Below are 17,224 nucleotides of genomic sequence, written 5' to 3'. Positions count from 1 at the left end.
CATTCATCACTTCAGGACAGAATTCATAGCAGCCAGCAATGGATTAGTTGATCAGTTGAGGCTTAGCTATGTGGAAAACGTGAAGATTTGAAAACTTACTGTTTTCAAGAATTGTTTTAGGAAATATTTCAATTTATGTTCTTACCATTGAGCTCTTGGGATGATAATCCATAACAAATAATAAACATCATTTGAACATCACTGGTTAAATTTGTCACTTGGTGGCCAATTTTCCAATTAGAGACATTTCAAATTTTTTTTTACAGAAGTGTAAAATATCTGTGATATAATCTCCCCAATATCATCCCTTTCCAGTTTACTTCACTTTGAAAGCAGTTGGGCACAAGTCGAGGTGAAAAAATACAATATTTGCTATACCATGCTAAGAAATCCAACAATGATCGCAATCCAGATTGAAAGACCAACTATTTCATACTGAGTTAGAAATATGAATGAAATCGTTGGGTATTTCTTCCACACTTTAAGGCTAAGGCCAATTGTAGGGCAAGTCACCATCATTGAAAACCCCTTTAAAGGCATGCAGAAAATTATAAAAGCAGTGATGTTGGGGATATAATATGAAATCAGACATTTTATATTTCGGCAAAAAACATTTGAAATGTCTGTAATGAACAAGATGGAGGCAATTTTCGTTAAGCCACTGTCATTAAGTACCCTTTAAAATGAAATGAACAAAATAACCCTACATAAATCAATGGACCTTACGATGCAATGCATTATAAACAATCATTACACCTTTGACAATTTACCAAAATTCAGTCTTATAAGCGGAGAAAGCATAGAAGCCCAATTAACAGGTGGATATTGGTAACTGTTCCCACATCCAGCAATGGGCCCCAGCAAAACCTTCACGAGCTGGGCAGGAATTCTCTCAGGTCCTGAAAATGAAAGAAGAAAACCAGATGTAAAAAAAAAGTGCAGCAGTGGCATGGTCTGCTAATGTAGATTGTTGTGGTGCACTGATTTTGAATTCAATTCAAGTTCATTTATGCAACTGCTTAGATTGGCAGAAGAAATATAAGAGTGGTTCAGTGTGCATTGTAAAACTACAAATCTAGGTGCAATGGTTTAACCTGTTAACTGATTGGGAAACAAAGCACACACGTTACCTTCAGTGTTCGACACCAACCGAACTAAAACAGATCCCAAAGAGGATAAAGTACAAAAGGAGCAAATTGATATATTATTAAATAAGCCTACAAAAAAGTGATAGTTTCATGACAATGTTAATCTCAGGGTTCAGACTGTTACCATAGAATGGTTCAGGTCATCAGACAAGCTCCATTGTTCTGTCTAACAATCTTTCCTACATATCCAAAACTAAACAGCTGAACTCCTCACTTAATGCTTTAGTTCAGTCCCAGATGCTTAATAGTCTTTACACAGAAGGTTAAAACCACTCTGAGGACATCTTTTTGAAACATACATACAGGTTTGTCCCAGTTTATGGATTAATGATTATCAGACCCTTGAAAGTACCAGATTTACACATCACTCATGCGTCACTTAAAGAAAAACCCAAGGGAGCATTTTCATCAATTTAAAAAGAAACTGAGACCCTAATACCACAGAAACACAATAATATACAGACATTGGAAAGAACATATATCTGCCCTGAAAAATCTCCATTGAGTAACCCAGAGGTCAATGCTTTAGGCTGGATGGAATCGGATCTGGAAATGTCACAGCTGGGTATTGTTGAGTTTGACTTCAGGTATGTGTTTTTAAAATCTTTTGGGGTCTGCACTGATCCTGGCATGAACTGTTGCTACCGTTCTGTTGTTGTACTCCATGGCGACATATGATCTTGCTCAAATGCGCGCTGAACAACGGTGACAGTCAGTCCCATTGTGGCCCCACACACACAGCTGTGAGAGTCAATGGGGCTGTTCAAGGATGTTCAGGGAAACAGGCAAACTGCCCAGGAACCCTGATCTGAAATACAGCTGTGAGAGTGAGCAGATCCGAAATAGGAGGTACCCTGGGAGGATTCAGAGAAGGCACAATAACTGACATGGTTTGCAGATAAGCGCAGCAGGTCAGGCAGCAACCAAGCTTTTAGGCTGAATGGAATTAGATCTGGAAATGTCACAGCTGGGTAATGTTGAGTTTGACTTCAGGTATGTGTTTTTAAAATCTTTTGGGGTCTGCACTGATCCTGGCATGAACTATTGCTACCTGTTGCGCTTTTCCACCCTTGGATGCTGCCTGACCTGCTGCGCTTTTCCAGCAACACATTTTCCAGCTCTGATCTCCAGCATCTGCAGTCCTCACCTTCTCGTAGTTTGCAGATACCCGAGGCTTTACTTAGCGCACAAGTTAGAGCTGGGAGATCAATTGATAAATTCTTGATGTCACAAGGAATTAAGGGCTACGGGGAGAATGCAGGTAAGTGGAGTTGAAATGCCCATCAGCTATGATTAAATGGCGGAGTGGACTCGATGGGCCGAATGGCCTTACTTCCACTCCTATGTCTTATGGTCTTATGGGAGTGCCTTGCATTCCCTTGGGAGTTTCGTCTCCTTAGAGTAATGCAACAAACTTGTTTACGGATAACACACTTCAGAACAGTAAGGTCACACACAAAAGACTGCAATTAAGAGGCTTCTCTTTTGGAGGGAAACATAGAAATAAAAGGAAAGTAATCTCAAATCATCCAATCCAACTCGTTATTATCCCACTGCAACATCAACCTCTCCCCTTGCCCAAAGCATGGTGACCCTCAGGTTAAATTGTCACCAATTATCTCTCTCTGATGAGAGCGCGGCCTTATGGTCCCCTGGGACTACTGCACCTTCACTTTTTACAAAAGGGTATGGAATAAGGGCTTTTCACCTTCACTACCACTTGGAAGCACATTCCAAGATGCTATTCAAAAAGTCAAACAGGTTATTTTGGTATAGCATTCCGTCCTGTCTCATTCATGATATGGAGGTGCCGGGGTTGGACCGTGGATGGACAAAGTCAGACGTCACTCGACACCAGGTTAGAACCCTTCACCTGACATAGCATTAGCACTCCAGAAGCTTGTGATTTCAGACAAACCTGTTCGACCATTAACTGGTGTTGTGCAACCTCTGTCTCGTTCAAAGGCACTTCACATGCTTTGAAAAGGGGTTCTCAAGTGGGCAGATGTGGCAGTTTCTTTTAACAAAATGAATAGCAATAGGCCACAAATCATAACAAGATAAATACTTGATTGTCCTAGTCTCAGAAGGAGAAATGTGGCCCAGGACCATTGCTACTCACCTTCAAACAACGTTTGGAACCTTGACTCTATAGCTGAACCACCCAGACAAGTAAACACCAAGTTTCATACCACAACATCTAACAATGCAGCACACCCTTGATTTTGTTTTTAATCCCAAGGCAGTATTTAATGCATCTCTTGGTGATTGTGCTCTGAGAGAATAAATTCTTCTTGACATAAATTCTTCGACCCCATACCTCTTTCTCCTCCTGCAGTGTTTTATTCCAAACTAATGCTTCATGTTTACCCATCTTATCCCGCTTAATATCAAAATCTCAAGATAAATCTGCATATCCTTAGTTAAAAATCACACAACACCAGGTTATAGTCCAACAGGTTTAATTGGAAGCACACTAGCTTTCGGAGCGACGTTCCTTCATCAGGTGATTGACAATCACTTGATGAAGGAGCGTCGTTCCAAAAACTAGTGTGCTTCCAATTAAACCTGTTGGACTATAACCTGGTGTTGTGCGATTTTTAACTTTGGACACCCCAGTCCAACACTGGCATCTCCGAATCATGACTGCATATCCTTAGTGGTCTTCTTTGGCCTGTGCTGCTAGCTCAGAGCCCTGACACAGTGGGTCAATTTCCATTCTCCTCTGAACTGTGGCCACAATTTGCACTTTCCCTTCCAAGTGATCACCCTGCATCCCCAGTAGCCAGAGAAAAACACTGGATGGTTTTAGCACTTTCCACTAACGATGAGTACAGCATTTTCACAAGCTATCTGATGCCTTAATCAAAAACAATGAGTGCGCTTGCTGATTTGTGTTGTGAAAAAGCAACTGAGGTTCCATCTACAGATTTCTCACATATTTATCAGTTATCCAGTCCCATTGCTAATTCTGACAAAACATCCATATTTACAAACAAGAACTCATCTGCTCACTCCACACAAATGGCCTGATGTCTCAGTGCCTCTTGCATTTCCTTCAGATTTTCAATATCTGCCGGGTTTTGGTTTTGCATTATTTTGATATTGCCGATGGCTTACTCAGATTAAAACGACCGGGGCTGTCAGCGCTGCTGGGTTCAGGAGGATAAGGGGAAGATTTTCCAAGAAGAAGCAAGGTCTGAACTGTTGAACCTTTTTAAGATAATGTCATACCTCCTTTCTAAGCACACTTTCAACTGAAGGCAATTAGATTAGGCTTCAGTTGCATTATCACATGGACCATCATAACCATTTTTAGCGAAACATCAATACCATTTCAGAAAGCCAGTCAAAGGTCAAGTGAGACCTAAGTGGATAAGTAAATGCATCTTGGCAGTGTTAAAACATTGCCTGAAGTGTTCTTATTCTCTTTGTCTTAGGGTTTCTGGAAAGGGGAATTGAACAGGAGAATAGGATCTGTGCCCAACGTGATCCTATATTGGATCAAGAATTTCTACACACAAAAAAAAAGCCCAATATGACAGCCAATCTGTAATTCAGAACCGCACCCTTGCAAAGCAGCCAAAGTGATCTTCAGCTGACGAATAAGCCCAACTTCAGGAAGACTGTAGAATCAATTCTCAATATCGATCATCTTGATAGCACCAACACAAACTTAGATTGAAACAAAGTGACCTGCCAGACACAGCCGCGGAAGACTTCCGTTTGCTACAAAACCTGACAACCATGCAGCATGTTGCGAAGCACTGGGTGTAATTCAGTAAGAATTCTAGTGAAGCAGGATGCAATAAAAACTGGATGAAGTAACCATACTGAGAAAACGCCACGTAAAAGAACAAAATTAATGCAAACTCAAAGCTGTTCCAAGAGCATCAGCTGAACCTGGATTGAACAACAAGAAAGCTAATTATCATTTTGTTGCAATCAAGGGAAGCACTTAGGATACATTTAAAACAGTTTCCATATCATACCTTTCTTTCCTGCTTCAATAATATAGTCAGTGGCAGATCTGATGACACTTCTTTCTGGCAAATAGCCAAAGTCTGGAGGCACTGTAAAAATCATTGATCTCATTAAGTAAGGAGTCACATATGTTAATTCCACAAACAATAGCTCCCTGTGTCATTGGCCAGAACGTCCCTCTTCTGTTTCAAATAGCATGAATATCCACACAAACAATCTGAAGTGCTGAGCAATTAAAAAACACCGAGGAAGTTGCTGGACACGACACAGGGCTCCAGGGCTCCACGCAGAACTGACAGTTTGATTTTTTCTTAGAAAAAAGATCCAGTTGCAATTAGATGGCAGATACACGGATGAAAGGAGGTACATTGGGAAACACATTTCAAAGTCGATGCTAGCTGACAAGTAAAACCCTGCTGTCACCTTCAGTTTCAGTCGTCTGCTTTCCAAACTTGAGAAAAATGTACGACTCGAGTCTCCTGGCAACAGGGTAAGTAGTCTCAGTATCCTCGTAGCTTAATCACTTGAAAAATGTGGCATCTGCAGATGCACAGCGGGTATGTTGTACAGCAGATCACAGCCAAAGGAGAAGCTAAATTTGCTGAGGACAGGAGAGGCATGAGCTGGTTGGTGGAGATGAGGCAAGAGGCGAATAAAGCCCGCAATTCTTTTACAAACTGCTGAGGGGAGTCTCGCACCTTGTATAAATCACCTAACATCCACAATATTCTTTTTGCTTCCACAGGATGATCACCTCGGGTCTCCCTGTGAGATCTCGCTGAGAGATTTGGCATCAGTTAAGAGACTTGACCACGGCCAGCTTCAAATGAAGTAATGCCATTCAAAATTCCTGCTAGTCCCATCCAGATACAGTGGTGTCCAAAGAGGCACCATCAAGATTGAATAGAAGTCGAGAGATTTCTTTTTTTGTTAATGTTGCTGAGATTTGAGAGTTAAAGAAAGGTAATCCTTCTACTTGCATTTCTTATATCCACAAGACCTTCCAGCTGCTAACAAAATTACATTTAAGACAAGAAATTCTGATGAACTGTTCTCTTCACGTTTCCCTCTTCTTGTCAAATTCTTAGCTGTCTTTCTGCATGCCCAACTATCATATCACATTCCATTCCACCACAGACAAAAGGATTTCCCAATTAAACAGCAAAGCAGGAGCTAATTTACACATTTGTATTGAAGATATTGTTGAATCAGGTACAGTGGTCAGTGTTGACTCAACAATTTTAGCCCCTCACAACACCTTTCCACTTCCACTTTGACAAGACAATAAAGGTAAGTAATTCAATTTGTTGGGAACCGCAAGACAGAACAATATCAGAGAATCCCGACAGTGCTGAAAGAGGCCATTCAGCCCATCGAGTCCACACTGACCCTCCAAACAGCATCCAACCTGAATCCATCGTATCCCTGTATCTCTGCATTTCCGACTAATCCATCTAGTCTGCACATTCCAAGACACTATGGGCAATGTAGCATGGCCAATCCACCTAATCTACACATTATTGGACTGTGGGAGGAAACCAGAGCACTTGGAAGAAACCCACCCAGACGTGAGAATAACGTGCAGGATCCATATACACACACAAGGGTGGAATGTAACCCCATCCCTGGAGCTGTGGGGTAGCAGTGCTAACCACTGAGCCACTGTGCTGCCCTCTATGTTGCAATACTCTGTTCTCAAGTAAGCTCAGAAATAAATACAACCTTTATTTTTTCATTATTATCAGCCCTTTGCCAATTATGCTCAGTATTGAGTCACTGAAGGATGTACAAGACTAAATGGAATGATTTGTTCTCTATTTTCACTCCATCTTTGTCGGGTGACTTGTCAGCCGAACGTCCCCTCTGAAGGAACAGCAAGGTGAGGAGTTCCACCTTTGCAGAATCATGGAACATACTCACTCACAGGTAAAGTACAACAAGGTGTTACACTATCAGAATGAACTGCCACAAGATTTATTATAAATCCTGGTACTGTTAATTGTTCATGATGGCAACTAACAAATTCTAATTAGATGGGACCACAGCCTGACTACAGGTGCTCTCAGAGGTGTCTTGTTTTAGGCAAGATTTTACACAAAAGATCTTCCTCTCCTTGCAGGTGAGAATAAAAATAATTCTACGGGTTTATTTCAAGAGGGCTGTGGTGGTCTTCTGGTACAAATTCTGTCTCCAATGACTCAAACCCATTGTGACCTAACTTTCTGTTGTTCAAAAACACCCTGTAGTGCTTGCCACTGAAAGGAAACAATGTCAAATGACGGCAATGATGAACCTCAGATACAAGGCATAAAATAAACAAACAGAAATTCACCGTCTATTCTGGAGCTCACCATGCTGTTTCCACACTCTCAGGTGCAGCTTATGATAAATGCCTCAGGTATCTCTCTCTCTCTCTGGGTATCTGGTTCCAAGTCTGCCTGCCCCAGAATGTTGCTGGAGCTGCCACAGATGGGAATCAACCAAAAAGGTATCTTTCTTCAAAGACACTCTCAAAACTACCCCCTCAAGGCTTTGTGTTTCTACCTCAAAGGATCGTCAAAGATTTTGAGAGTATACCATGTCCTGCAGACACAAGTTTCTTTACATAGTGAAGAACCACACTCACAGAGGAAGTTAAATTTGTAGAATTCATCCTATTTTGGGATGGTGATCATTTTCACCTTTGGTTTCAAACACCTTAATAACCCCCTGCCTCCTCATGTCGATAATCTCCTCCAGCCCTCCAAGATGTCTGCACTCCTCCGGTTCTGGTCTTTTCCATATCACTGGCAGTTGCATTTTCAACTGCTGAGGACCCCAGCTCTCTATTACTTTCTGGCTGCCTCTCTGCCTGGAAGATGCTCTTTTAAACCAAACTCATAACTCACGGATCGAGCTTTTGATACCTTTGCTCAGCTCTCTTTGTGGGTGTTTGAAAGATCACCCTGGTGAAGTGCTTGGGTATGTTTTTTTGCTCTTATAGAAAGTTATATAAATGAATGTTCTTGCTGTTGAAGTATTCACAACCGAAATGGGAACGTGAAATATTTGCAGTGTTGCTCAATTTACACGGCAATCAATAAGGTTTGCGCTGGTATTACTAACCTGATGTCCGGCTCTGACTGGATGACATGTTGGTCAGATGTAGATGTCCTAAAGCATAGGCAGCATTTGATTGGAGTCCAATTACTCCAGAGAAACTAATTGTCTATGAGAGAGTAATAAACCACAGGTAGGTAAATAAAAAAAGAAACACAAAGTCAAAACTGAGCAAGTGTAATTTAATTTATGCATATTTTCAAAAATATCCTGCAGATGCAAGGGGCCTATTAGGGAAGGCAAATGAACTCATGGCATAGTTGGGAACATGGGACTGGGATATCACAACAATTACAGAAACATGGCTCAGGGATGGGCAGGACTGGCAGCTTAATGTTCCAGGATACAAATGCTACAGGAAGGATAGAAAGGGAGGCAAGAGAGGAGGGGGAGTGGCGTTTTTGATAAGGGATAGCATTACAGCTGTGCTGAGGGAGGATATTCTTGGAAATACATCCAGGGAGGTTATTTGGGTGGTACTGAGAAATAAGAAAGGGATGATCACCTTATTGGGATTGTATTATAGATCCCCCAATGGTCAGAGGGAACTGAGAAACAAATCTGGAAGGAGATTTCAGTTATCCATAAGAATAATAAGGTGGTTATGGTCGGGGATTGTAACTTTCCAAACATAGACTGGGACTGCCATAGTGTTAAGGGTTTAGGTGGAGAGGAATTTGTTAAGAGTGTATAAGAAAGTTTTCTGAGTCAGTATGTGGATGTACCTACTAGAGAAGTTGCAAAACTTGACCTACTCTTGGGAAATAAGTCAGGGCAGGTGACTGAGGTGTCAGTGGGGGAGCACTTTGGAGCCAGTGACCATAATTCTATTAGATTTAAAATAGTGATGGAAAGGATTGACCAGATCTAAAAGTTGAAGATCTAAATTGGAGGAAGGCCAATTTTGATGGTATTGTTATTTTGAAAGCTGATTGGGGGCAGATGTTCGTAGGTAAAGGGACGGCTGGAAAATGGAAAGCCTTCAGAAATGAGATAACGAGAATCCAGAGAAAGCAAATCCCTGTCAGGGTGAAAGGAAAGGCTGGTAGGTATAGGGAATGCTGGATGACTAAAGAAATTGAGGGTTTGGTTAAGAAAAAGAAGGAAGCATATGTCAGGTATAGACAGGATAGATTGAGTGAATCCTTCGAAGAGTTTAAGGGAAGTAGGAGTATACTTAAGAGAGAAATCAGGAGGGCAAAAAGGGGACATGAGATAGATTTGGCAAATAGAATTAAGGAGAATCCAAAGGGTCTTTACAAATACATTAAGGACAAGAGAGTAACGAGGGAGTGAATAGGGCCCCTCAAAGACCAGCAAGGCTGCCTTTGTGTGGAGCCTTAGGAGATGGGGGAGATACTAAATGAGTATTTTGCATTAGTATTTACTGTGGAGAAGGCCATGGAAGATATACAATGTGGGGAAATAAATGGTGACATCCTGAAAAATATCCATATTATAGAGGAGGAAGTGCTGGATCCCTTGAAACACACAAAAGGACTTGATCAGATGTAACCTAGACCTCTGTGGGAAGCTAGGGAAGTGATTGCTGGGCCCCTTGAGGAGATATTTGTATCATCGATAGTCACAGGTGAGGTGCACCAAGACTGGAGGTTGGCTAATGTGGTGCCACTATTTAAGAAAGGTGGTAATGACAAGCCAGGAAACTACAGATCAGTGAGCCTGACATCAGTGGTGGGCAAGTTGGAGGGAATCCTGAGGGACAGGATGTACATGTATTTGGAAAGGTAAGGACTGATTAGGGATAGTCAACATGGCTTTGTGCATGGGAAATCATGTCTCACAAACTTGATTGAGGTTTTTGAAGAATTTTGATGGTTTTTTTTGATGCCCTTCTTCAGGCATCAGCCCTCCTGAAGAAGGGCTGATGCCCGAAACGTCGATTCTCCTGCTCCTTGGATGCTGCCTGACCTGCTGCGCTTTTCCAGCAACACATTTTCAGATTTGGTATGCTTCCCTTTATTGGTCAGAGCATTGAGAATATGAGTTGGGAGGTCATTTTGTGGCTGTTGGTTAGACCACTTTTGGAATGTTGCATGCAATTCTGGTCTCCTTCCTATCGGAAGGATGCTGTGAAACTTGAAAGGGTTCAGAAAATGTTTATAAGGATATTGCCAGGGTTGGAGGATTTGAGCTGTAGGGAGAGGCTGAACAGGCTGTGGGGCTGTTTTCCCTGGAGCGTTGGAGGCTGAGGGGTGACATCATAGAGGTTTATAAAATCATGAGGGTCATGGATAGGGTAAATAAACAAAGTCTTTTTCCCTGGGGTAGGGGAGCCCAGAACGACAGTTTAGGTTGAGAGGGGTAAGATATAAAATGGACCTAAGGAGCAACTATTTCACGCAGTGGGTGGTGCGTGTTTGGAATGAGCTGCCAGAGGAAATGGTGAAGGCTGGTACAATTGCAACATTTAAAAGGCATATGAATAAGAAGGGTTTAGAGGGATATGGGCCAACTGTGGCAAATGGGACTAGACTGGGCTGGGATATCCGGTCGGCATGGACGTGTTGGACTGAAGGGACTGTTTCCGTGCTGTACATCTCCACATCTCTATGACTTCAAAAGAAAATATATTTTTTCTCCCCCTTTAGCTTCCAACCTCTGTACTTCACGTTTGGTGGTGAAGTTACAACTTATTCATTACTAGCGTTACGGATGCTATAGAGAGGCATAGTATTCAGGCACCACAAGTCACATGTCTGCAAACATCCTAACGAATGCGAGAGAAGGAAGTGAGGTATGATGGGAGATTTGATTTCACAGTTACTCCATGCTAACATGACAATACCATGCTCTGAACATATCACATTAATTAACGGTTACACATGCAATTTGTATGAAATGAATATCAACTCAAATAACTTACAGCAGGATTTTATTTGACATCAAGGTATTTTGCACAGCACAGAGCCTATTCTCATCCCTTTTTGCTCATCTTTATTTATTTGCTTAGAGTTTGACTAAATAAAAAGTGGGCACTTCATACTGATGACCACAATTCTCCAGAGGACAAAACCCAGCCTTCCACATTCAGGATTATGCCAATATCCCTGTTAGCACATATACCAGAACAACAAAACTACTTATAAGAGAAATATCCCAATGCTCTACTAGGGAAGAGATTAGACTCAATTAAACCACCAGTTCAGACTGAAATTTGTGACATGGATAACTGTAAATCATTCTGTATGTATAATGTTATCAACAGAAATTTAAACCAAATTTATGTGAATTTCTGCAACAAACAAATGAACATCAGGGACTCCACAAACATTTTAAAAGTTAATTTCATTTTTAAAAGCACTTTAATGTATGGTTGGTTAATAAATACATTGATGTTCTTCCCTTGACTGTATGTGATTTACTTTTGTATTGTCTTACTGCTTGTTGACACATTTCAGAACATCCATGCACAGATCAGATCTAAAAATGCAACAGGTCTGATATGCAATAAACTTGGCTATTTATTTCAGCAACATATTCCTGAGATTTTTCAACTTCAGGCAAATGAAGATCGCCACATTTGCGTCGACAAAACTTTAAGTTTTTCCATAGACTTTAATTTTTATCATTTGACAGTTTTTGAAAAATATGGTAAAGTAAATGTAAAAGTTCTATATTGTACTAACCATTGGAAGACTAATTATTCAACAATCGGGTTATTGCTAAAATATAATTTAATCAAAGTAAACCAAAGTTGATTGCCAGTCTCTAATATGGGCTCAATAATGGACAAATCATTTGAAATATTTGGAAGCACACATACAAAATTTGCAAAAGTATTGGTAGGAAGATTGCAACTTATCCTGAAAGGAATTAAGGTGGCATGAAAAATCAACAGAAGTCAAACGTTAAGTATAAACGTTAAGTATAAATGCCTTTTAAGAGTGGGATGACAAATTTCTTCACTCAGAGGGTTAAGTCTATGGAATTCACTACCCCAGAAAGTGGTTGAAGCCAAAACATTATATGTTTTCAAGTGAAAGATTTAAAAGGGACCGAAGGGGCAACTCTTTCATGCAGAGGATGGTGCATGAATGGAATGAGCTGCCAGAGGAAGTGGTGGAGGTTGGTACAATTACAACATTTAAAAGGCATCCAAATGGGTACATGAATAGGGATTAGATGGATATGGGCTAAATGGGATTAGATTAATTTAGGATATCTGGTTGGCATGGGCGAGTTGGACCCAAGGGTCTGTTTCTAAGCTGTACAGCTCTATGACTCTATATAACTCTTGCAACTGAAGGGATCAAGGGATATGGGGAAGGGCAGGATTAGGGTATTGAGAGTATCAGCAATGGCCATATTGAATAGTGGAGCAGGCTTGAGGGGTCAAATAGCCTCCTCCTGGTTTTATCTTCAATGCTACTAGCTTAAGTGCACATCGACATTAACCCAAATGGAACAAGCACAAATTATTCAATTACTTGCTAGATTAATTAGTGCTAATATGTACTACTTTGCCATTTTGAAAATCAGTGGAAGAATGTTCATTTGTCACAATAAAGTGGAGCTTGTCTTAAGCTAAGAATAGAAAATGGTAAATAATCTCAGCAAATTTCTTCACTGACTTCACTCTGAATTTTGACTGCACTCTCTCATCACTGACTGAACCTTCTTCAATAATAATCTGTCTGTCTGAATCCAAATGATCTCTCAGGATCACCCCCTGTGCACTCAGTCCTGTCTATAGTCACGAGGCCAATGAAAGAGTGGCAATCCCTACTGAGCTCAACAGTGCACAGCTTTCAACTTGGACAACAGTCTATTGACTTCTATATAGTGAGCTCTTCGATGACAAACAGTGCCATGTTGAATAGTTGGCACCGGCTCACTCATAAAACCTTTTTTAAAAAGTTAAGGCTTTGTATTAGTTTTAAAACAGTAACATCACTGGAATTAGTCCTCTGCAGGTTTCTGGAAGGATTACTGAAGATAAGAATGGGAGGTGGCAGTGTGGTGGGAATGGTTTTCACTGGTAATCTAGAATGCCCAGACTGATGGGCGGCACAGTGGCTCAGTGGTTAGCATGGCTGGCTCACAGTACCAGGGACTCAGGTTCAATTCCAGCTATCCAGATCATCTGTGTGGCGTTTGCACATTCTCCTGTGTCTGCGTGGGTTTCCATCCACTGTCCAAAGATGTGCAGATTGGCCATGTTAAAGTGCCCTGTAGTGTCCAGGGAAGTGCAGGCTAGCTGGGTTAATATGGGAAAGGTGGGGTTATGGGGAAAGGGTGGGATGCTCTTCGAGGGGTTGCTGCAGACTCAATTTCCACAACATAGGGATTCTTTAGCGACAGCGGGTCAAATGGCACCATGGTAGATGAAGCAATTTGAATTCAATCAGTAAATCTGAAATTAAAAGTGAATCTTAGTAATAGTGACCACAAAACTATTGCTGCTTCATTAATGCCCTTAAGTGCAGTCCTTACCTGGTCTGGCTTATGCAACTCCAGACCAAGAGCCATGTGTTTGACTCTAAACAGACTTCTGAAATGGTTCAGCAAATCAACCCAATTATGGCCGAATTATGGCCTTGCCAATGATGCCTGAACTCCATGACTGTGAAAAGAATTAAAAGATACTGGTGGAGAATTTTGTGATGAAAGATCTACTAAAAGGGCAATTGTTCTATTATCAGCCAAAGTTGCTAGAAATTGCAAAAGAGAACCCAGTCACATCTGTAAAATAATGCTCGCAGCTTAGTATCTTGTTGACCTCCTATATACTACGAGAACTCTTTTGGATGGTCAAGAATGAAATCATCCTGGTTACACAGCATGTTGGCTTTCAAACGGTGTAAATTTAGCAAGGGTTAAATAAGATCCTGCACACAGCAGTAAATGAAAGGCTAAATGAATTAATGAGACATTCATATTGCTGGGTATGAGCTTTCCTTGTAACCCAAGCTGAACAGTGGATTCATATAGTTTATCAATATTAAAGGAGTAGAACAAAAATTATTGCAATAGCAAGAAACTGTTTCAAGAACCAGCATGTTATACTTGAGTATGAGCAGAAGAAATAATTTTTGCTTGCTAGTATATTGAAGAGTAAGTTTCCACCTCCTGTGCAGAGTTGTGCTCACAGACAGCATCATAACAAAGCTGCACAGCTCAGCAGGAGAGTGAAGAAAGGGAATTCAAAGACAAAGAGAACTCTGATTCAGGGATAACTTACTCCTCAGACTGCTTAATATTGACACGATACATTAACAGGTATTTGAAATTTACCTGAGTCATTGCTCTTATGACTTCATTCATTTTCGATTGAAATTGGGATGACTGGATTGTTTCTGACTTCAGCTAGACAATGAGTCAACAGCAGATGGTTAGATGGTGTTCAATTCAGTCAATCAACTGAGATTAGCAAAAGTTTGACAAATTAATACCGGCTCTTTGCATTCTATTACGTTTCACAAACTAGATCTGTTAATTTTCAAAGGAATTTTAGCTTTATGTTCAAAAAGCTATTTTTGTTTACTGCATTCAAATCCAGAAATGAGTGAACCAGCCATTACATCTGACCCTGCACAAACAGATCATGCCAGTTAAAATGGGTATTGGAAAAAATATGGATCTTTAACAGATTGCTTCACATTTCAATAAACATTTCTTTTGTACTAAAGATACAGCTTTGCAAAATCTGCCCCAAACAAATCTGATTTGCTCTGCCTTTTTCTATGATATTTCTGTCTGAAAGTGTCCTTCGCTCTCTCAATCCAGATTTATTAAAATGTAACAAATCTACATTGATTCAATTTTCTTCAGCTGACATTACATTAATTCGACGATAATAAGGAAGGAAAGAGTTTACATAAATGCTACCCATTCTTCAAATGTGAGGCTGATATGTCCATTGCACATTTCTGTGTTTACACCTATCAAGTGCTGTATCCATACAGTTCAAATTTCACCCCCACTAACACTAACTCAAAGTCATGGAGTTAAAAATAAGATGGCAAATGTGAAAGCGGTAGGCACACTGCAGTGCTGATCTCAACACCACCTGAAAGGTACTGCCCTGAGTAACAGGATTAAAGACTGAATGCAGTCTCAAGTCAAACTTTTAATAAACTCTCAATGCTTGCCTGATTAAACAGTTTTCTAGTCTTTATAATCAAGGCACTTTGTGTTATCCAATGTTGGTTGGTTCCAGTTAGCCGTAGATGGAGGGTTATCAGCTACTTAATGATCTTTGTGAAGTGACAAACGCCATAGTTTAAGACCAATCGGTGCTCTCTCATTAGAGAGAGACAACTGGTGGAAAGGTTAACCCGAAGGGTCACCACGTTCAAAGTTGCCAGGGAGGGGCCTTCAATTCTGAACTCAGCCAGTATGGACCAAACCAACCGCAGCAGCGGAAACTAATGCTTGATAAACTGGTTACATGCTTAGGTTTTCCTGGGTACGAAGGAGATCTTAGGAGACTCTTAAAACTGCCCTGGGAGGGGGTCACTGTTATGAATAAGGTAATGAGACCATTATTGCTCAGAAATCAACAGTGACATGAGGGTGAAGGGACAGGGACATTCGAAGTTGCTGCTGTACCATTCTCCTTAGCTTTGCCCAACCATACAAGGGAACTTGACAGAATATGAACTACTCAAGTCCATATAAAGTACGCAATGCACCCAGAGTATATTTTATCCTTATCAAATTTTCAGAGAACAGACAAAGAGGTTGTTTAATACCTTTTATCTTTGGAGCAATTTTGTAGAGCAGGCAGTTGTATATAGAAATTGCTATTTTAACCTTAATTGTGGAATGCCCTGCTACTAATCACTGCCACCTCAGTCTCCCCAAAGTTCTGCCAGGTCCAAAATAGGAATCAAATCCAATTTAACATTTGCAGGTACAACACACGAGTTCTCTTGGCCAGATAATGAAATTTCTTTGTGCTTCACAAGTGGATACTTATAATGCTTATTCATCCCATTAACGTGGAGTCTGAACCTACAGGAACCTTCCTTTTGAAACAAAAACAGAAATAGCTGGAGAAACTCAGCAGGTCTGGTAGCATGTGTGCTGAGAAATAGAGTTAACTTTTCAAATCTAATGACCCTTCTTCAGAACTGGACTTGAAATATTAATTCTGCTTTCCTTCCACAGACTTTCCTGAGTTTCTTTTGCAATTTGTGATTTGTTTCTGATTTTTACATTTCACTGTTTCTTTGTTTTATTCCCTTCCTTCTGCCTTATTTATGAAATGGTTCCAATGCTAAATTTCTGTGTCTCCCCTCTGCTGATCTGATTAAACTCCATACAAAGGTTGCTCATTAGTATACTTAAAAGGTCCCTCAAGCACAACAAAAAAAAAAATTGGAGACATGTATTCACTCTGCATCAGCATTAACTAAATAAATTCTGTGTTTACCTACAACAAACTGACAGAATGGTTTCACTTAATTATCTTCTCTAGGCTTCTGAATTGTCAGTTTCAAATAATTTTTGTACTAGTAAATGATTTTGGATAAAGTGTACCTGTGTTAGGGAGCTTTCAGATCCCACCAAAGCAACAAGACCATTTACTGCAGCTAATCGATGCATTGTCGGGCAACCCTTTGAGAGGTATAAAGAAATGAGAAGGATAAGATAAGGTGTTTTGATAATTACCATAGAGGCACACAGCAAAACAAAGATATCAATCTAGAAAAATAACTGACTTTGGAACATAATGGGTAGATTATCTTTAAGTATTGTTCTTACATTGGACATTAGAGGTCTTTAACTTGTATAAGTCATTGTGTGATCACTACATTATTAACATCAGATAATGTGCTGTAAAAGACACTCTCTATGGGAGCATATATATCAGAACTATACAAAAAAAAGATATCTCTGATGTATTTAAAGACAGAGTTTGTCTAACGAGAGTTCATCAAATCATTTTATATTGGAAATGCTCTAGTTTTTGACTGCAGTTATTTCTAGATCATTGGAAGATAAGAGATAAAACTGCACACACT

The 17,224-nt window shown here is 40.3% G+C and overlaps 1 protein-coding gene across 3 annotated transcripts in view; it reads right to left on the bottom strand.

The window, feature by feature from the left end:
* focad (focadhesin) overlaps positions 1-17,224 on the bottom strand; it is a 189,461-nt gene that overhangs the window by 37,025 nt on the left and 135,212 nt on the right. For all 3 annotated transcript variants that reach the window (XM_072590215.1, XM_072590210.1, XM_072590222.1), the window contains exons 32-36: positions 16,740-16,817; positions 14,490-14,561; positions 8,238-8,340; positions 5,141-5,221; positions 771-899 (exon numbers count right to left, since the gene is read on the bottom strand). In XM_072590215.1, coding sequence (XP_072446316.1) covers positions 771-899; positions 5,141-5,221; positions 8,238-8,340; positions 14,490-14,561; positions 16,740-16,817 — 463 coding nt within the window. The remainder of the gene's footprint in view (positions 1-770; positions 900-5,140; positions 5,222-8,237; positions 8,341-14,489; positions 14,562-16,739; positions 16,818-17,224) is intronic.

The sequence above is a fragment of the Chiloscyllium punctatum genome, chromosome 2 (assembly GCF_047496795.1).
Source record: "Chiloscyllium punctatum isolate Juve2018m chromosome 2, sChiPun1.3, whole genome shotgun sequence".
Lineage (NCBI taxonomy): Eukaryota > Metazoa > Chordata > Chondrichthyes > Orectolobiformes > Hemiscylliidae > Chiloscyllium > Chiloscyllium punctatum.
This window is presented reverse-complemented; position numbering and strand designations above follow the sequence as displayed.